Below are 21,146 nucleotides of genomic sequence, written 5' to 3'. Positions count from 1 at the left end.
TAACTATAAGCCAGCTCCCCTCTTCAAATATTTCCCTGTATAGCACATGCAGAAATACCCAAGAGAGCAGGCAGTCAGGCTGGCGAATCACAAATAGGTGAAAGGTAAACAGAAGATTTAACAGCATTTTACATATATGTAGAACTCTTCCTGAACTAATGTAAGGACTTGGTTTAAGGATAAAAACCAGAAAAACAGGATTGAATTTCAACTTTTGGAAACTGCAGCTCCCAGTGCAGGAAACGTAAACTTACCCCCCCAAGTGCTTCTGTTCCAGTTTACAGTGGATTCAGCATGAAGGCCCGTGATCTACAGACCAGATACTAACTAGGATCTGGACTGCGTGCACAGCCTGTTATAATCAAGAGTTGTCTTGCTTCAGCAAACACTTAGGCCTGCCCTGAAACTGCTCTCCTGCAGTGCGATGAACGCCTGCGACCATGCTGTTTTCACAGCGAGAGCTACACCGTTGCTCCAGTCATTCCAGCTCTGCTGGGGGTGCAGGGGGCAGCAGGGAAAATGCAGAAGGAGGAAATGTGAACCAAAGCTGATTCACAACCATCCCCCAGTCATAATTAGTAAATAACAGCCATCATTTAATAATGCGTGTTATAGAAAGAAAAATAACTGGCGATTTGTCATTTGAAGAAATTAAAACATCTGTAACGCACATGGATGTTTCATTAATCTAAACCCATGCTTTCAAAAGCAGTAACCCAGTAATAATGAGTGACTTAAGTGTAATGAAATGGTGTGCACTATCAGACATGCTGACATTTTGTGAAATTTAGCTTTTCTCCAGGTGTGCAAAACTGACAAACCAATTCTGTTTAAAAACCAAGAACCAAAACATTTTTTTTCACCCAAAATTGGACTGATAGCCTTGCAATTTTCTCAGTATAGTTTCACTGAATCTATAGTTTCACATTTCACCCCAAGCACCCTGCTAAAAAGCAGCACACATGTAACAGTAGGCATCTGCATTTGTTCCTTTAATAAATTACTCTTTTATTGGTAAATGTTACCAAGTTATTGAATATATTGCTTCAGGTCTTAGAACAAATAATTTGGTTTTAAGCAAATTCTAATTACCATAAGCAAAACCGATGAATATCAATTAATCATGAATTAATTATTTCACTTTGTTGCAAGGGCATGGCAGTTACACTAATCAGTCAGGCCGGTCTTACAAATAGGCAACGTACACAGCAGCATTCCAGTTCTCCTTCCTGAAATGTCCTCCTTTCTCATATTTGAGGTCAATCCAATTCCTTTTTTACATCCATGGAATTGTCTGAAGAAGGTTTTGAAAAAACAGAACTGACCCATAACCTGTTCGTTTAGACTACTAGCTATCCATCATTGGGTGGGTAGGAGCCACAAACAATCCTGTTTTAGACAGGATGTTCCGGGTGTTAAAAGACTCCATAGCTCCAGCTTCCTGAAACCTTCCTGAAGATTACGCAGCACAGCGCACTGGCATTACGGTGTTTCAGACAGGGCCACGGATTGAGATGACTGCAATGAGATGTCTGGCACTGCCTGGTGAGACACCACTATGAATCTGGGATCCTTCATGAACCAGTAAGATCAATTAGGCTACAAGGACAAAGAATGATGGGAAGGTTCTTATTTTATACAGGTGTGATGGTCTATATGGTAGTACACTGGGTGCTCTCTGCACGTTTGCTTCTCAAGCTCAGTTTAAATAACACTCTGATGCCTCCTTGAATTCAGAGCACGCTGCTTTGACCCAGGGGAACAGTACCTGATAGCACCTTAGAGTCGAGACCCGCTCATGGAGCATTCTTTGCTGGCTGGATACAATTTCCGTCTCTCAGCCCCAAGGCTGATCTCTGAACAGAGTGACAGACCACCCCAGGAAGGAGAATCCATTCTTGTGATGGACCTACTTCAGGAGTCTAATCTCAGGTTCTCCCTACTCAGCATCTTGATCGCTCAACTTGAGGCCAAAACAAGATAATAAATAAAAATCATGTTTTCTAGAAAACGGAACAGGCACTCTTAGTCCAGGTTCAGGCAGTCTCCCACAGGGCGTCTGCTCCCATCCCCTTCTCGACAGTTTGCCGCCTCTGGGCTCTCCGGGGGCTGGCCAGAGCTCGCTCGTGGCTGTTCCGCGGGGTCCCGGGGCTCTGTGGGCGGGGGGTGCCCCGGTTCTGCCCGGGCCCGGCCGAGCCGAGTCCGCAGGCGCCCCAGCTGCCTCCGTGCCGCCCGCAGCCGCGCGCTCGTCTGACGCAGCCGCCTGCACTTGACCTTTAACCTCCCGCGCAGGCGCTCGTTGGCCTCCAGCGCGCTGAAGAGGCGCGTTTTCACCTCGCCGGGCTCGGCCAGGGCGTAGCTGTGGTCCGGCGGCCAGGGCTCCTGGGACAGACGCGAGACGGGCACTTCAAAACGGGAGAACACCGCCAACACGCGCCAGCATTCGGCAGGGCAATCTCCAGGTGACAGCGTGCAGATCACACGGTCCAAAGCAAGCAATCCTGAGCTCGGTCCGCAGTATACGTAGCAAACTGAGAACTGCATGTACATGGCAGATGCATTCCTGGAAACCCCAGCATAAGTTAAAAACCCAGTTCAGCTTAGGTCAAGAACTAACTGTATGGTATTATTGCCTGTAATGGACAGAGTAGCATCCAGGCAGCAGGGAATTTTCAAGGGGTCAAATAGTGCATCTGTGTGTAGGTGACTGAGACATAACCCCCCCAGATCCAAATCTATAATAATTTCCTTTAGGATTTATACATCTCTCACAGTGGGGAAAAAAAAAAACAGGCACGTGATGTACATTGCAAAACGTACACTGAGAAATTTTAACTTGGAATCCATGCGGTGTTTCTGTGGTTTGAGGCAATCTTTCTGTGGAAGTAAAAATACTCATATTTACGGATTATGGGACTAGACAATGCTACCCTGCAGCTCTGACTCTTGGGCAAAATGAAATCTCACTGTGACCCTGTACACTAGGGTTGATGCGCACTCTACCTGTGGAGTGGACTCTGGGCTTCGGTCAGCTAGGCTTTTGGCAGTCTCCGTGGTTACTGGCTCCTCCCTCTCTCCTCTGCAGTCTAACTCCACCTCTTCCTGCTGTGGTCCCACCTCTTCCAGCCATAGCTCCTCCCACTTAGAGGCTGCGGCCGCCCTCTCGGTCTTCAGCTTCTTCCGAGATTTCTTCCTCTGAATGGGAGGACAAAGACACTTATCTGTACAAGCCGGGCACCGATTGACAGACCATGCATGTAGGGTTTCTGGATTTCTGTGTCACCCAACAAATACAGATCAATCCCAATCAGTAAGAACAAAATAATTTCTTTAATAAAGACCAGAAACACTCTTTACATGGTCTTCACACCTTTGTCCAAGCCTGAAGGCAATTCATTATTCTCTCCCTCATCCTGGCTTGTCTGTCACAGCTATGCCTCTAATGCTGGCAGTGGGAAACATCGCCTGGGTTGTTAATTTCCCAAAACCCATTAGACTCACTTTATAGATCTTTTCATCTGAAGCTTTTAATGGGTACATTATAGTTTTAATCTTGATTTTGCTTCTTCTTTTCCAATCTGATTTTTATTCTGGGGTGTACCTATTACGTGCACTATTGTACGACGCTTTTTGAGTTTCCCCCACTCTGACCTGCCATGGGCTGAGTGGGTAACACCAGTGTATAGCGCAGGGGTAGAAACACAGACAAGTGACAAAGCTACAGATCCGCAAAACAAGTGGCAAAACCTTTCATCATGCAAACCAGACGCCTGTCCCAGTCCAGTAGATTTAACTTTCTAGTCCCTACTTTAATTCTAAAGTGCAAAACCTCTTAGCAAGGCCACAGCTCGTGCACAACACATATAAATAAGAGTGATCTGCAACAATTACCAGGAACTGGAGAGATGCAGTTCACAGAACAAATACTGCCATGCTACCAGCTAACCCAGGCTTTTAAAGATCCAGGAAGCATAGAACGAGCAGGAGATTATAGCTGACCTGTCCTTCTGCTACCCTGATAATGCGAATTCTGACAAATTTAATAGAATCCAAACAACATTAGGTATCAAAATTCATAAATCAGGGGAGCATGAATAATACAGATCTGTCACACTAGGTAAACGTTAACGCACTGAAGTACATGATGGAAGAAATGACCCGAGCTGTGTGTGTGTGCGCATGCGTGCGCCAGGCCGGAGTGAGACGCTACGCCCTGCCCGTCTGTGGCCTGGCGCAGACTGTTCAGGATTGGGGGTAACTGTGGGGGGGTCGCCCACCTGGGCGGAGCGGTGGCTCTGTGGCTCAGGATCTGCGCCTGTGACTGGAAGGTTGCCGGTTCGAATCCCGAGGCCGGCAGAGGAATCCTACTCCGTTGGGCCCCTGAGCAAGGCCCTTCACCCCAGCTGCTCCAGGGGCGCCGTATAAATGGCTGACCCTGCGCTCTGACCCCCAGCTTCTCTCCCTGTCTGTGTGTCTCATGGAGAGCAAGCTGGGGTTTGCGAAAAGACGAGTTCCTAATGCAAGAAATTGTATAGGGCTAATAAAGAAACATTATAACATTATAACCTTGGAGCCGGTGGGCGGGAAGGAGAAGAGGGTGGGCACAGCGTTCCACAGGAGGTTCTTGCGGTTGCTGAAGCTACTGAAGCAGTCGGGCGTGAAGTGCTGCGAGCAGATGACCATGTGCCTCTTGGGCTGGAAGTCGTCTCGGGCGATGTTGTCCAGCCACTCCTTCAGCACGTGGGGTTTACTGAAGGGAAACCTGCCAGGGAGGGAGCGCCAGGGTGAGGCATTGGAAATCATCCATCCATCTGTCTTCTAACCCCTTATACAAGGCAGGGTTCACCCTTGACAGGGCGCCAGTCCAACATAGGGCACACACAGGCACCAACACACAGGGTCTCACCAGGGCTATCTTCCCAGAAGCCAACTAACCCTACCAGTGTGTGGGAAAAACTGGAGCACCCCGAGGAAGCCCATGCGAACACCAGAAGGCCATGCAAACTCCACACGGACAGCAGCCGGGGGTCTGAAATTGAACCCAGGGCCCCCAGCACTGTGATGTAGCCTTGCTAACCACTACAGCACTGTGTCGCCCTCTTGTCAATATTAATAACGATGACAATCATAAATAATATGCAGTAAAATAATAACAGCCCAGACGGACACAAGGCCACGCAACCATATGTGAACCTGTTCCATTTTGTGCACTTCTTACACATAATACTTCCCTACACACCACTTCGAAAACTCCTACATCTCTCCTATATACTCAACACAAACCCATACCGTGAGATCACTGAATTAATGTATCTTTCCCAGATAAAGATATGCAATGGGTAAAAACAAAAAAAGTATCTTATTCAACACTGGACGTCCGAACAACTTCACACACAGCGCAGTAAAGAGGTTAGCCCGCGCTGAACAAACCGAGGACTTAATTTAATAATTAACAGACACTCCTGCTGTCCTGGCTCGGAGGAACTGGGAGACAGCGAGGACAGAAGCTGAGGGTGGAAAAAAATCAGCTTGAAGCAGATTCTTGATTGCTCTCGCTATCAGAAGTGTGAGTGCGGCAGTGCTGTGGATTACTGTGAATACAATCAGGAAAACAGCTGTACCTGTGGAAGGTGAGATCCGGGTTCTTGCTGCTGTACCTGTTGGTACAGTTGTAAGCAGAGCAACTCTTCGGCATGTCTTTACGCGCAGTGCTCTCTCTGCCCCAAACAAAGATGGCGGCCAGCATTCCAACTGGGGGCAGCACCCGAGCTGAGCCGTCGCCCCTCAGTCAGAGCGAAAAGCCGGAGGCTGGGAAAAAAAGAGACAGGAAATTACAACAAGTCAACCCTTCGGCGGGGTGTCCTCGGTTATGAGTGTGTTTTTGTTTCTCGCAGAAGTGTAAAACAGAAGTGCGCGGACACTCCAGTTTTCAATCCCATCTCCCAAACTGCGTTTCGGAAGGCGCGTCTGCTTACGCGGTAGGTTTCACCGTCCTCGTCGGTGAGCTGAATTTCTTAAAACATCCACATTTTTTTTTTCTCGGCCTCGTCAGCTCTTCCTCACAGCGGGTAGCGCGTCGTTGAAAGTGTGACTCCGGGAGTGGGGCATTGCTCCGCTCTCACACGAACAGATGACTAGCCTGCCAGGTCGGAAAACATCCCGAAACCAAGATGGCCGACGGGCTTCGGTGTTTTCCGCAAGGTTCCCCGAATAAGATCTCAGCCGGCAGATGGGTCTGGGTCTCACAGCGTAGCCCATAACCTCTCTGTCATTATAAGAGTGGCGGAGTTGGTGGCTGTTGAGTGGGACCACTGAACTTGTGTGTAATTCACTCTCACACTGTTGTATTCATCTGTAGTCACAGCAGGGGCAGTAATAGAAAACCAAGACACAATACAGTACGTTCTCAGCTGAGGTCTGTATATAACCGAAGATTGCACTGCGTTTCTGTTACAAGTGATAATGGGGAACCACACCTACGGTATTTTAATCATGTTCTTGTCTGATTGGGTAGAAAATGTGGTTTTCTGTCATTAAGAGCTCGGTTGAAAACCCAGGAGACCAAAGAGCTCTCCAGGATAAAGGCAAGAGATCTCTGTTCCAGCAATGTTTTGCCTCTATGCTGTGACAAAGCTCTAAGTGACAGTGATCAAAAACCGACTGGGATCTTACAAAAAGAAAGAATGAAAAATGAGGGAACCTTATTGTAAAGCAGTTTCGATTCCTAGACGGTCTTGGTATCTTCGGGTTTATGTTCCAACATAGTTGGTCAAACTGAACAATAAATGTAATTGATTAGCTGTTTCCACAATTAAGGTTTCTCGAGGTGTCTTACTGTCAAACCTTCAAAACATTTACGCCAGTAAAGATAGTACCTTTTAAAACCTGTCAAATCATGGCCGTGATATCGCAGTTCTGCGTTTCGGTGAATGATTAGACCCGCTCTGTAACAGAGTGCCCCAGTGAAACAGAGCCCAGAGGATTCTGCTGAGTCTGAGACCCGCGGGGTAAATGTTACAGAACAGTCCCGAAGAGGCATGACCAGTCAGCCTTGCTGGAAAGCTAAGGTGCCGCTGGTTTCCAGCTCTTGCCTGCCTGCTCCAATACTAGTGTTTATTACATTAGGTATCTGAACTGTACAGCTGAATCTCTTCATTCAAATACATCTCGGCATCAGCTGTTATTGGTGCAGAGTCAAGGTCTGCTTTGAGCACAGTTTCGGTGTTGAGGAAATGCACTGACAAAGGCTGCCAAGTTTCGCGATCGGAAATGCGTTCCCCGTCTTGGTCCTTACTAACCTTGTCAAGTCCTTAATCACAGGACTTCAAATCTCTCTTATTTCAATTTTCTCTTTGAGACCCTTTTAAAATGGATTTCCAGCTCTTGAAAAGCCGAGTGGCATTAGTAGCTGGTATATGGACCTTGTGCTAATCAGTACGTTTCAGGGCTGACCCCAGTCAGGTGTGCTGGCTGAAATATAACCATCTGGACTTAAGCAGTAGGGAAAAAAACTGCATCAGGAAACTCCAACAATGAGTCGGCCTGTGTCGATTTTTCAACTGATCACCTGGCCTGAACTAACGAGTCAGTCTGTTACAGACGCCAGTTAAGAGCCCAGCAGACACAGGGGTACCCCAAGACCACAAATGGGAACCACCACTCCAGCAGGTTGTCTGTGTCTCTTTAAAAAATCAGCAGCTCCAGGCAGCTGGGAAAGGATTAACTGGTCACATTAAATCTTAACGGGATCACTTTAACCCTTCAGCCAGGTGCAAGGTTGTTTTGAAGTTTGAGAAGCCTAGAAACTTGCAGGAACAGATTTGGGAACCACCCGCCTCGAGGTGCTGCCGATTTTGTTGGCACAACACAGAGAGGCACCACCCTTGTCACGGGTATTAATCTGCTACAGGAGCACAGAAGGGCAAGAGACCCCACAGTGTGCGTGGCAGAAGACCCACAGCCCTCTCTCCTTACGTGGTAATGCTGCAGGTGATCAACAATCACATAGCCCAAATCATGGAGGTGCAATGAACAACTGAGAATACCAAATTTATTTGTTTAAAAAAAGTAACATCTTTTTTTATTCCGGATTTCACAACGTTCAAAAGAAAAAGAAGTCCAAAAAGTAATACCAGAGCTTCAGATGCCGATTTAAAATAATCAATAGTTAGATCTTTATTTACAACATATTTTACAATTTACAGAGTTTCATAGAAACAGCCTTCTCCTCTGTGCCACTGTTCAGTTCCCTCGCAAAAGCCGACCGCTTACATTCCTGCGGTCTCTGACACTTTCAAATAACCAGTTCCAAATTAAATTAAATGTTTTTAAAAAAACATAAAGAGGGAACAAACTCGTTTTCCTTTGGTAAATTAGATTTCCTTTTTGTTTTTACAGTAGAATACACATATTTACACAAGCTGGCGTTGACCAGTGTCTACTGCTGCCGTTTTCACACTAGCTATGTGACCCAGGCCCAGGCCTGCTTACTGAAGACTGAAAGCACCGGCCCGGGTTGTAACTGGGTCGGCCCAGCTGGGCCAATGCCTTGATAGAGGCTAAGAGACACAAAACTCTGTTCATATTCAGCAGACGTTTTAGTTTTAGTGCAGGAACGTTCAGACAGAAACTGGATTTAGGTAACAGGGGGGAAAAAAATCGAACTCGTTTTACACAAAATATAATCAACCTTAAAACATGTTTTCTGAAAGACTTGGGGACACACACAAAAGCTCCAATTATGTGTGCACAATTTGAGAGACAACAGGATTTTTTTGTTGTTTCGTTGAGAGAGTAGTTTCCAAAGGGGAGAGTCTCTGGTTATTCTGCAAAATAAAACTTGGTATGCACACTTACAAAACTCTTCAGAACATGGTACTGGATTTATGTTAACACAGAAATCCTGCCCATGGAAAGTCCCTGTGTGGATCTGCTCAGGCAACCCAGGTGAAGTTCTCGTCTGAATGCGGCCTGTTTTGTAGCTCAATCCCAGCTGTTGTTCAGCTGCTAGATCAATGACTGAGAGGGAGGCAGAGTGGAATGAATGCAGGGGGAACTTTGTGCATCGTTTTCGTAATGGATTAACAGAAAGTATGAAATGATTAAAAAAGACAAAAAGGCAAATCTAGTCAAGTTCTCTGGATTGTTATTTTCCATTTTGGGGGAAAAAGAAAGGCTTGATAACAAGGGCTCCAATTTCAAGAATTATTTAAATAATCACTTAAAGAGACCCTTTATAAAAATACCTCAGCCTATCAACTGCACCAATGGTCAGGCTGTGGTGTAAATAAAAATGTTTTAATCCTGCAGCTCTCACTTGTGTCAGGCAAAATGGTACCTCACAGCTGTGTTGTCCAACAGGGACAACACAGAAGACATAGGCCAAAGCAGACCAAATCTGAAAAGAAACCAGGCAAGAAAAGCAAAGGCATGTCACTGTAAGCTCTTAGAAATGTCCAAGTACTGCGTGAACACCCATGTAGCACTTCCATTGTGTGGGCACTGTAAGTTGTAAAACTGGAACTTATAGCGCAAGGAAGGAGACATCACAACCACTAGTGAACAAGGGGGATAATTCGGTTCTTCTTCACGAAGTCCGGGGAACAGAAAGGAGGTCACATGAGCTCTCCCAGGAGTGGCAGGCCTGTTGTCACTGGCGGTTCAGGAAAGCAGAAAAGGTGAGGGGTTTAGACTGTGGGCTCCTCCACCACCCCCTCCCCAGAACAGGACCTCAAGAAGCCCTGGAGGGTTTCTGAGCTCAGCAGAAGAAAATCCCCAGCTCGGGCATGACGGCTCACAGACAGCCCCGTTTCCGGTCGTACAACGTCAAAGGCTAGGCTGCCCGAGTGGAGTGAGCCGACCCTTTAACAGGCTGTGGAGAACTATGGCATTTCCATCTTACTTCCCTTGATATCTTAGAAGACGGGAGAAATTCTTGTTATTTAACCCCCAGTGAAGCATTTAAATGATCATTTTTGATAAGCCTTAATTTTTCACCTACGGAGCTCCATTTCCTAAACTCAGTACCTTGTGAGCAAAGCATTGGTCCATATAGCATTAACCTTAGTGCTGGGATATGAAGCATGTGTCTGCCAGATCCCAGAGCTTTCTGCGGATTAGCACCGCTCCGATCAGTGCGATGATAAACGCGAACTTGCTTTCTCATATAAGCCAGACATGCCTCAAAAATCTGAAATTTAGAACAAAAAGTGTCATAAGGGTTTGAGTGGGTGCACAGGGGCTGCAAACACTTGAACTCCACTGCCTGCAGGCATGATCTAGGGGTAATGAAGGGCAATGAGACATGAAATAATGTTTCTGTGCAACATGCTCAGAAGTGCAAAGTCTGCAACCCCACCCCCCCAACCCCCACCCCTCTCTCTCTCCAATAACAGTAAGGTCACCCCTTTCCACACAACCTGCTACTGTCAGAGAGAGCCCCCAAGAACAGAGCACGGATCTGCTTCTCGTATTGCTTATTAATAAAAAAAAACACCTGGGGGTGTATTACAGGGATGCTCTTTTATCTTCTGTCCCTTCCAATGTCAACATAAGCCTCCTCTGCCCTAAAAAAAAAAACCATTTTGTCTGAAAAACAATAAATATTGTTTTTCATATTGTGTCCAGAAAATAACGCCACTCTTGACCACTGATGTAGAATGGGCAGGAACAGCGCAGTCCACTGAAGATGGGGGAATACTGGGTTTTAAGGAAGGCAGAAGGAGACGGACACAATCCCGGGCCAGCCGGACCACTTCAGAACCTGGATTTGTTCACTGGCACACGACCCAGCCAGATGTGAACAGTGTGATCACTCCTGGCGTTTTTTTCCCCTCCCCTCTGCTCCTCCTCAGCCTCCTCCTTGATTCCTCAAGAGCGCCCATTTGACGTTCCTCCATTCCGGCCCTCAAGTCCCTCTCTTCTCACAAGTATACTTGTCGGAGTTTGCAGTGTCCATAACAGACACCTGCTGACCCGTGCTTCTAGTGGAGAACTCGCAGGGTTTTTTTTTTTGCATTTCAGTAGTCTGTACAGTGATTGCCTCACGCAAACAGGAGCACCTCATCTTTGGGGGGGGGGGGGGGGAGTCTGAACCTTAAGACTGGAGTGATCACCGTTTCATCCACTCCGTCAGCCCGACAGCGTCCCGCCAACCCCCCCACCCCCCACGCGCAGTCCAGATCGGATCACACCGGTTCGCCCTCAGTCCAGGAAGAGCTTTCTGGAGCCCATCCGGGACCGGTTCGACCGGCGGATGTCGAATTTGGAGTCCCTGCACCTCTGGCAGACGTAGACCTCGGGCACGTTGGACTTGCGGATTTTGGCGCAGGACAGGTGGATCCAGGTGTTGCACTCGTTGCACTCGATCATGGGCCGTCCGGCGAAGGGCTTCATGCAGAAACACGTCACCAGGTCCCACGAATCGTCGTCTGCAGCGGGGGCGGAGACATGGGGGACAGGCGTCAGTAAACAGAGGTCTGCTACCCAACCCGCGCTCAATACTTTGTCAGGCCAGGTTCGGCTTGGTTTTCTAAGCAGTGAAAATGAATTATTTTATGTTCTAAATGTATTTTTATTAGAAGAAATTCGGAACTCATTTTGCGCGCTTGCTCGCTCTCTTTCTCATATGTGTGTAACAAGAGCTAAAACCAGTTACGCCTGCGTGCATGTTCACTTTGCGTTTTTGCTAGGCCTACTACCGTTATCAGCCGTTCCCCACTTTCAGAAGTATTGCAGAATACCAGTTTTTGCTCAGCGCACGGCCTTTTCTATCAACTCAAGCGCACAGCGTCGTAAAGCCACGTCTGTGAGAATCTTCTCCGTGTGTGCATGTGTGTCTACTCGCCCCGAGAGGAAAAGACAGTGACCGATCTCGGGTTCGGGTTTCAGAGCTGACAGTACCATTCGGGCTCGGTCGGGTCGGGTCTCAAGGTCTCGGGTCCGGGCTTCAATTTCATGCCCGTGCAGACCTCGAGGCAGTAATGCAGGCAGTACTGCCTATGTACAGGGCCCAATCCCTGTAACACGCAAATCATTTGCAGTGTTCAAAACCACAACCTGTTTTATTAACCAGCCACATCCTGAGAAATTAGGAAACATGAAATACAGGACTGCCTGCCAAGTTGCAAAATGGGCGGCACGATGGTGCAGCAGTTAGCACAGCTAACGCGCTCAGGGCCCCCGGTTCAATTCTGGACCAGGGGTGCTATCCTGCATGGAGGGTGTTTGTGTGCGTTAACTCTGGGTGCTCCAGTGAGGTCCCACAGTCGACCAGACATACTGGGACGTTAATTGGCTACTGGGAAAATTGGCCCTGGCGTAATCGTGCGTACGTTTGCACGCTGGCCCTGCAGTGGACGGACGTCTTGTTCAGAATGTATCCTGCCTTGTGCCCTTTGCCCGCTGGGATAGTCTCAGAGCAGATTAGAAAAGGCACAAATGGATAGTCGGAACATCATATCCTCTCTTGCCCCACATCTTAATTGAGTTTACTCAATCGAGCTGTTTTTTCCTCAGTCTTGAAATACACTGTCTGCACCTGACAGCAGTATGGTATCGGGCTCCTGCTAAGCACTAGGAAAGTTACCTGAGTCGACCATGATGTCCTCGTCGTTCCCAGTGCCGTCCTCGTCCCGAAACACCACCTGCTTTCCCTGTCGGATTACCGTCCTTTTCCCGGGAACGCCCTCCTCTCTCGGAGGCTCCGCGGCCTCTCCGTCGTCCTCCGCGGCCTCGCTCTCCCGCGCCGGGCAGGCGGAGCTCTCGGACGACGGGCTGCCCGGCTCCGACTCCTCCTCCTCCTCCTTGCAGCGCGTCTCCCAGTGGAGCTGGCCCTCCGCCTGATCCGCCGCCGCCGCCGCCTCGCAGGGAGCCGGGCCGGGCCTGCCCTCCGGATCGGCCTCGTCCGCCGGCTCCGGCTTGATCGGCCGGCCGCCGCCCCCCGCGGGGAGCCCGCCCCCCGCGGGGGCCGCCCGCCGCTCCTCGGCCTCCCTCCGCTTCAGCTTCTTCCTCCGGGCCTTGTCCGCTTTCTTCCTGTCCAGCAGCAGGCCCGCGGACTTGGCCCGCTTCATCAGCGGGGACAGCGGGGCGCCGCCCTTCTTCTCCGCCCGCTTGAACCCCCCGAAGCTCCGGCGGTTCTTGGGGGTCAGCGAGAGTCCGCCCATGGCGGGCAGGCCGCCGTCCAGCCGGGGGGGCTCCCAGCCGTCGCTGTCCACGGTGCTGCCCGTGCTGTTCGGGGGGCTGGAGCTGGTCCGGAGGGGAGCCTCCTGCAAGACAAAGCACATTTCACAGTCAGGTCGAGCCACCCGAGCCCCCCACTCGGTCACGCGTTTCTGTGATGGAGCCCCTCGCTCTGATGCGCCGTCCACTCCCACAGGTCCTGTGGGTGAGCGGATTACTCCACATCTCATAACACCCTACCCCACCCCTGCCTCCGCCTCCACCTCCAGGAGCTCAAGGGGGCGCGAGACCCCCCGTCGGCACCACAGGGCAGCCCTCCATTCCTCATTCCTCTTCCTGAACAAGCGGCCCCGGAGGCTTGGAATGTCCAGGAAAGCTGGCGGCACACCGACAGAGCGACAACACCAGTCCTGCCCCCCCTCCTGCTTTTCCTACACCGGCCCCCGAAGTCGGCAGGTTTCTTCGCCAGCGGGTCTCCCCCCGACCAGTGCCCATTAACCTTCCGGCGCTCCCAGGCTCCGTTTCTTCCTCATTCCCTGCTCTCCTCCAGTCCAGACCCAGGAAGGCACCTTGGTTCAAAACTCCAGGAATCCCCTGCCGGATGCCCTTCGGGTCGGGAGGCGTGTTAGGTGTGGAGTTTCCATCACCACCCCGGAATTGGGATCCCTTTGGTGTGAAATGCGGAACCAGTAACGCGATTAACGCAACTGTCTGAAACAGTGCTCCAAAACGCCTTGTGCCTCAGCTTGCCTGTTCAGGAGCTTCACTGCTCCCGAGATTCTCTTCCACGTTGGGTGGATCCTCCCTGAAGGAAAGCCTGAGACATGTCAAGCTGCTCCGGGCTGGATAAAGGGAATCTTTACAGCCGGCAGCAGTGTCCTCATCAGCTGCTTGACGCTTCCAGGAGCCTCAGCACTTCCTCTGCTTACCTGCTTGTCTCCCCCGATTCTGTTCCTCAGCGCTGTCAGCTCGGCTTTTCATTTTTTTTCTTTTTACACTTAGCTTTCCACGAACAGAACGGGTTTTCCCTCTATCCCACTCGCACCCTCCCTTCCGTATCGCTGGACGGGAGGAGCTGCCGATAGTGTGCTACAGAGTTCGGTTCTCGGGCCCAAACGGACCCCATTCGGGAACCAGAAAAAGAAGCGCCGGGGGCTTTAACGCTACATAAACTCACGCACCCACACCTGAACACCCCAGGCAGGGTCTCTGCTGGCTGGGGTCTCGCTCCTCAGGTGGGCACAGTCTCGGAAAAGGGAAGCAGGTGTGGTGGGGGGGGGCTTGGGAAGTTAGGGTGTTGGGGGGGCCACAGTGCTAGGGCGATCTCCCCCTTCTCTTGCCTCCGCAGCTCAGCGCCATAGGCTGGCCTGAGGCCACCCCGCGTGCTGCCCGCGTGTACAGAGTAGAGCATGGCATTCAGAGGCAGGGATGAGCATGGAGTCTGGAATGGCCCTCTTACCCTGGGAGAGGGGGGTCCCTCCAGGACAGAGAGGAGGAGGAGGAGGAGGAAGAGGAGGAGGAGGAGCTTTGGCGGGGCAGTGTGTGGGGCAGCCTGGCACTGCAGTTGCCCGCGCTGTAACTGATCTGTGGGATAAACAGAGTAGAACAACAGTAGCACAGGATAGGACCACGACACACGCAGGCACGCGCCGCCATGCCCTGGGGGGGGGGGCTGCCTGCAGCTTTCCCAAGGCCCGCAGCCGCTAACCACACCGCAACCCACCGTGTCTTCTCCTCTCCGCAGCCCCCAGTCCTGCTCACCCGGGGAGACCCCCGCACCGATCGACTCGAGGGGCGACAACGCCGCCGCCATCGGCTCGGCACCGGTCGAGCTCTGCTACAGCCGGGTGACCGACGAAGCAGGGGGGGGGTGCCTTTGGAGCCCCGAAGATTCGCGTTTGATTTTTTTGGGGGGCGCGGTGCATCGTGGTACGAAAGAGAAGAGACAGACGGCACAGAAGAGGGACACCGCGCGGCCGCTGAAGACCGGTGACTGCACGTACCTCCTTGGGGTAAGGAATATAGCCGGCGTACGCCAGAACGAAGGTGCAGAACTTGTTGAAATCCTCCACCGTCCGGCGCCTCTTGCAGCTGGGACTGCAGTCCTGCAGCGGGGGGGAAAGGGGAGAGAATCAGCAGCCGTTCACGGCGAATCATTACGGCGATCTGGGCGGCGCAGTGGCTAGTGCTCGTTCAGCGGGTTCGATTCCAGAACCCGGGGCTGCTGTCTGTGTGGAGTCTGCGTGCTCTCCCCCATGTTTACACGGGTTTCCTCCCGCAGTTCCAAAGGCCTGCTGGGATAGGCTCCAGCTCCCCTGCAACCCCAAACTGGAAGAAGCAGCTAGAAAATCTCCCAGCCACGGGAGAGAGTAACACGCAGTGAAATCTTGAATGATTACAGGATCGCATGTACACGCACATACTGAAGAACACATATGAACCACTGGTCAAGAGGACTGGACCTGTAACTTGAAGGTTGTTGGTTCAAATCCCACGTGAGACACAGCTGTTGTGCCCTAGGACAATGGGATCTTACCCAGGAAATTACCCAGTATTTGTATTAGTGAGTAGATGGAGGCAAATGTTAGTTCCTTTGGAACAGAATCTTTTCTCCCACTAACCTGCCCAGATCGTAAGGAACGCAATATGGAGGAAGGAGGAATATAAATAAAACATTCAAAACGACACCCCTGTCTGGAACTGAGCATTAAATCTTTGCACCATACGAAAGCTTTTCGGTTAAATTCCCAACACATTTGTTTGTGACAGAAAAAAATGCCCTGCCTGTCAGGTTTAACAACTTCAGGTACTTTTATACTGTTGAAGTAGCATTAAAAAAAACTTTGTATAATATTTAGTTTAGTACCAAAAAAAAGACTACAGTCTTTTCTGTCCTACTTCTTTTTACCAACAGAAACAAAATATATTCTGCTGGAAACAATAGGCTGTCCTCCCAGATCTGCCCATTTAAAAAAAAACTTCTTAACGGGCAATACTAATCTCACAGTACTAGTAAACCCACTGAAAATAGCAGACGGAAAATGTATTGATGGCTGGCACTCATGAGCTCTGTGATGAAGGTCGTCTCTCTCCTATTATCGGGTTATTTTTTCCCATAGCGGCGCAGGTTGAACAGATGAATTCCCTGACCGCTCACAGACGCGTTTCGGCCAGGAGTTTGAATCGCCTGTGCCTTTAAATCGCGCAGGACTCTCCGACTCGAACCGATTTCGTCACTCGGTGGGCCGGCGGGGGGAGGTCACTGTACTTTTTTGGCAATAGTTGTCGTTTCTGCTAACAAACGCAGCGCAAACGAACGGAGACCTTTCGGGCTCTTGGGAGCCTCTCGCTCGGTGGTTTTATGAATACTGCTGGTTAATGCGAGATGCAGAACACACACACACACACAAGACGTGGGCATTAATCTATCGGCTGGCGATCCCTCGAGAAGGGACAGACCGAACGTGTCTCGCCAAGAGACACCCCGGGAAAGAAAGCGGACACGCCAGTTTGCTACGGCTGCGTTAATATTATGCAAGAACAGACCGAGACGGAGCTCCAGTCCGGACGGTTTCTGATCGACAGCGCCAAGACACCGTTTCATTCCAGAGGCACTGTAAACGAGTATCACGGGCGGCTGGCACTCCGTTCAGAAATGTCACCAACACGGGGACGCCACTGGCTTCTGCTCGGGGGAGAGAATGGGGTGGGGGAGGGTGTATTCTGGGCGAAATCATAATCGCCACGGCTCTTCGGGGGCCAGTTTCGAGCAAAACTTTCAAAATGCCGCATCCGCCATCGACGAGACAGGCTTTTAGACCGCGCCGGGCTAATACAGCCTCCGAGCCGTCAAACTGGGAAACGCGTCCGAGGAAGCGGAATCTCAATCGAATTAAAACACACACAAAAACCCCCCGATATGTCAGACCTGTCCACAGTCGTGTTTGTTTGAAATCACTCTTAACCGGGGCGCTTCGCCGGTGCGATGCACTCTGTGTGCAGAGAAACGCCGGACACTTCCCGGCGAGCTGACCCGGGGGAAACTGTCGCTCTCCCGGTCACCGGCGGGGATCCGGACACGTCCGTGCGTTTCCTGCGGTCGTTTCCCCTGTGCATGTGGCCACACCGGGAACCCACGCAGGATCGAGCTGAACAGCCGAGCGAGAAACTTGTTGTGCGGTTGAAGCGGTCGCGTCCGGCCGGCCCGCTTCGCCCACGGCGCGATTAAACCGGCGCTAATGGGTTTATAACGAGAGAGACTCGCCTTTCAGTTCGATTTCTCTATATCCCGGGGAAAAAAACCCCACAAGACTGAACCCCCCCCATACACCGAACACGTTAACACAGACGATCACCGTCGACACCGAGTCAGTTCTGTATGTCTGCCTGCCGAGCCTGCGACCGGAACACACGATCAGACAACACGGAGCACAATTCTGTTCCCAAAAGCAGATAACCCCCGGTTTTTACTCGTCGAATAGTCTCCATCCATTGTCGGGGAATATTAAGGCAATGGATCATCCCTGATCTGGCTCTGGGCGTTTTGCATTTGCTGCGCAAGGATACTTTTAGCATTCTGTACCAGAAAACAGTCTTTTTTTTTACCGATTGAGCACACGAATTGCCCAGTCGTTAATGTGATCTGGGAGACATCATTACCGCAGAAGGCTTTGGGCTTTTCACGGCAAAGTACACTGAACAACGCGGCGATGCTCTTTGTGTTAAAGAAGTCGAAGGTGAAAAATGTGAAGTGCCCAGGCAGGGAGATGTCGAACCCCCCCCCAGCTCAGACACGCAAACACACACACAATCGCGACACCCCTGTGCTGTATTTGAAAACAAAGGGCGTTAATGGCGAAACCGCCTTGGCACAGGTATCGGTTCTTATATTAAAACAAAAATCTTGAACATCTGCTTGTTTCAGAAGTTCGCCAGACGCAAAAAAATCAGCGTAATGAACTTTTCTCGCCGGAGGTTTCAAATGACATTTTGTCTACAGGCACGTTTATCACGGGAGGGGGGCAGGAGGGGCTCGGAGATTCACAGCACAAATCTTTTTCAGTTGCACGGAGCCCGGAACCTTCCCGACGACAGCCCCGGGTAACTTCGATGCAACTTTTACCAAGTGTTTAAGGTCATTAAAAACAAAGCCTGCCTATCGATACCTATCCATACAATTACAGAAACAAGATGGCGAACCCCCGTGCTCCACGGAACTAGCCCCCCCTTCTGAAAAAAGATCCGAGATCCGTACGGCACAGGACGAGACGATGGAGTTTTGCGATCGAGTACGGAGACGGGGAGATCGTTTCGGGGAGGAAAGATCACTGTCGGCGGGGTGGGTAAAGCCCCTGACAACAAAATTGAACTACTTTTTTTGACAGCAGAGAGACAAGATGGCGTGATGTGTAACCAGAAACCGATCAAACACCGCATCGAATTGATCGGGGGGCATCGCTAGAGCTCACAAGGCAGAGCTGACAAAAGTCTTCAGAGCTCGGAAACGACCACCACTGCGACACACATGCAACAGGGAAAGCACCCGTTTGTGTAACGCTAGCAGGTCTGAAATGTGCCTCTCCCCCCCCCCGCCGCCCGCCGCCTCCTCCTCCTCCCTCTCCTCCCGGCGGTGCCCAGATCCAGAAACGGTTCCGCCGTGCAATTGTGCCGAACCGCTGGCTCGATCGGAGAAAACGGGCTCACCTCTGAATCCAGCGTAGACGACGAGGCCGTATCCATTTCGCGAAGGCAAAGACAACTGTGAGCAGATGAACCGAGGCGAGCCACAACGCCAAACAAAAAATGGGTGTTGGACTTCTGACCCCCCCCGGAGCTCCAGAACACTTCTGTAAATCACAAAAGTCTATTTTGCTTCAGCGGAAGGCCGTCTCCTTGCCCCCACGTCTTCAAAAACACAACAACAACAACGACGGAAAAGGATTTTGTTTTCAATATGCGAGTTCAATCAGCTTCTCGTCTCCCTCCTGCTGATGTGTGTGTTTCATGATATCCACGGCTACTTTGCCTGGTGTCTCCCCCTCGAAAGCTCAATTTAATGCCCAGGCGAAGGCGGTGTCCCGAACCCTTAACTGTTCACAACATCATTCGAATAACATCTTTAATCGCGTTGCCTGGAAAAAAAAGAGAGAAAAGTTGGGAGGCTGTCAGCTTCCAGGTCTGCCGATTGATCTCCGGTTTTCTCTAATCAGCCCTTCTGTGCGCCTCGGTGGGTAGAATACATCACGAGGCGCAGATACAAGATGAATTCGTTGAAAATTATTATCTAAAAAAAAAAGAGACTTTCAAAGAAATCGCTGGGTCCTCCGGACTGTCCACTGGCGGAGTCGATGACTGACCAGGAACCACGTCGAGCCGTCCGTGGACGTAAAGAAAAACATTTCAAAAGTTTTACTCCTTAAAGATTCCCGATAAATACCGACGGCGGCTGTAAGCGGTTAAAAAAAGGGTGGGGGAAAAATAAAGAGATGTCCGAAATCCCTATCAGAAATAAAGTATCACTCCTGCTGCTACACGCCAGCCGAACTATGGCTCTGTGACATCCACCCAGCGGATAGTAACCCGGTCTGTGACGTCACAGCAGACCCGCTGCTTGCATATTAATCAGAAGAAACCATTGTGGAGGAAGAAGGAGGGGAAACCGATTTTTCTAACTGTAAAAACCGGACCCGCGTGGAAATCGTAGGGCGTAAATAATTAAGGAAAATAAGTAAGGTTCTATTTTTAAAGTTACACATGTCAATGATATTTCATTCAGGTGATAAAATCAATAACTAGCCGATCATATGTGCGCGCAATAATCCCCTTTCTGAATTCCTACAGTCTTATGTGCTCTACGGATTTATCCTTCCACGCTCGCGGTTCCGGGGTGTATGGATTGCGCGAGAATTAACTATTTTCTCAACGCATTTATGTAGCGTCTTTTGTATTGTGTTTTTTTTTTGTAAACCTAGAAAGCTCTCATAGTTATTCAGATGTAGGAGTTTTCCCTGCTCGTCCACGAACACGATCGAAGTGCAGAACCTACCTGTGTCTGTCGGTGTGCCGAAAGTCTGAGAAAGGTGGGGGAATCTGTTTTTTTTTTTATGATGGGCGCTTTAAATCATGTTTCTCTTTGTTTTTCGTTATTGTAAGTATGAAGCTTCTTCGGTTTTCGACGTGAAAATATTGCTTTTGTTGGTCGCGAGAAGAGCGATATTATTGTCATGTGAAAACTGATGCCGATCTGTTAATGTACCTCGGAATACTTCGCCTTCCTAAAAAGCGATCATCTTTTTTTTTCACCTAGCACAGTATACTTTTTTTTTTTCAATGCAGTGTGATTTTGCTTTCTAAATGACATGTGATAAAAACCCACCGCTCTGAGAAGCCCAATCAGGGACTTCAGCCGCTGGAAGCGCAGACTTCCCTGGGCGGAACAGGGCCTGATTCTCACATGCGTGGTCAGAGCACAACCCGGGTGTCTTTCCTACATTTTCATCCAACTCCCCCCCAGAAAAGACACCTAGAGCGATCGGGCTCACAGCATTTGCAGAACGAACAAGAAAGAGCAGACAGAACAACGTTAAGGCGTGCTTGAGTGCACGGCTTCCAGGGTAGTTGCGTTCACTTCGGTAAAATCACCTTCAGTGCATAAACCACTCCACCGGTGTGTTAAAAAAAAATCACGAGTCGCCCCGATACCCCTGAAGCCGTTCCTTGAACCCCAACTCCCCTTCCGCTCGCAGGGGCACCTCGGGGCGCAGATGCCAGCACGCTGCGTGATCTGACAGCAGTGTGCGGGTATAGTGTGGCCCCCCGGTATTTGGGAGAGGGGGGGTTATCCTCCAGGCCAGCCGCTGTTTCCTGCTGTCTGGAGGGGTAGAGGCAGCCTGTGTTCGGCGGAGATAACGCTCCCAATGCGAGAGGGCTCTCTGGGGCCAGGGCAGGTTGTGCTTCGCCGTTATCGC

General features: G+C 50.3%; 3 protein-coding genes across 6 annotated transcripts in view; 1 reads left to right on the top strand and 2 right to left on the bottom strand.

The window, feature by feature from the left end:
* Positions 1-974: 974 nt before the first annotated feature.
* thap3 (THAP domain containing, apoptosis associated protein 3) lies at positions 975-6,328 on the bottom strand. The gene is made up of 5 exons (XM_015337060.2): positions 5,976-6,328; positions 5,622-5,808; positions 4,567-4,762; positions 3,004-3,195; positions 975-2,382 (listed from the first exon to the last, which is right to left on the bottom strand). The coding sequence occupies exons 2-5, from the start codon at positions 5,744-5,746 to the stop codon at positions 2,026-2,028; spliced, it is 870 nt and encodes a 289-aa protein (XP_015192546.2). The 5' UTR covers positions 5,747-5,808; positions 5,976-6,328; the 3' UTR covers positions 975-2,025.
* klhl21 (kelch-like family member 21) overlaps positions 5,739-21,146 on the top strand; it is a 36,918-nt gene continuing 21,510 nt past the window's right edge. The window contains exons 1-2 of one of the 3 annotated variants that reach the window (XM_015337058.2): positions 5,739-5,978; positions 14,924-15,191. The gene's annotated coding sequence lies outside the window, so the exon portion shown is untranslated. Of the gene's footprint in view, positions 5,979-14,923; positions 15,192-19,731; positions 19,907-20,044; positions 20,259-21,146 lie in introns of those variants that run through there. The other 2 variants (XM_015337059.2, XM_015337057.2) reach the window with 2 other exon arrangements.
* Positions 10,503-18,966, bottom strand: phf13 (PHD finger protein 13). 2 transcript variants are annotated; one of them, XR_011183586.1, is made up of 5 exons: positions 18,883-18,966; positions 15,183-15,284; positions 12,587-13,265; positions 11,902-12,017; positions 11,340-11,429 (listed from the first exon to the last, which is right to left on the bottom strand). XR_011183586.1 is itself a non-coding variant. In XM_069183712.1 (4 exons), the coding sequence occupies exons 1-4, from the start codon at positions 18,916-18,918 to the stop codon at positions 11,203-11,205; spliced, it is 1,044 nt and encodes a 347-aa protein (XP_069039813.1). In that variant the 5' UTR covers positions 18,919-18,966; the 3' UTR covers positions 10,503-11,202. The 2 variants fall into 2 exon arrangements, 1 of the variants encoding a protein (XP_069039813.1); XM_069183712.1 differs by lacking the exon at positions 11,902-12,017 and having other exon boundaries at positions 10,503-11,429.

The sequence above is a fragment of the Lepisosteus oculatus genome, chromosome 25 (genome assembly GCF_040954835.1).
Source record: "Lepisosteus oculatus isolate fLepOcu1 chromosome 25, fLepOcu1.hap2, whole genome shotgun sequence".
NCBI lineage: Eukaryota > Metazoa > Chordata > Actinopteri > Semionotiformes > Lepisosteidae > Lepisosteus > Lepisosteus oculatus.
The sequence above is the reverse complement of the archived record's forward strand: the minus strand, read 5'-3'. Positions and strand labels throughout refer to the sequence as shown.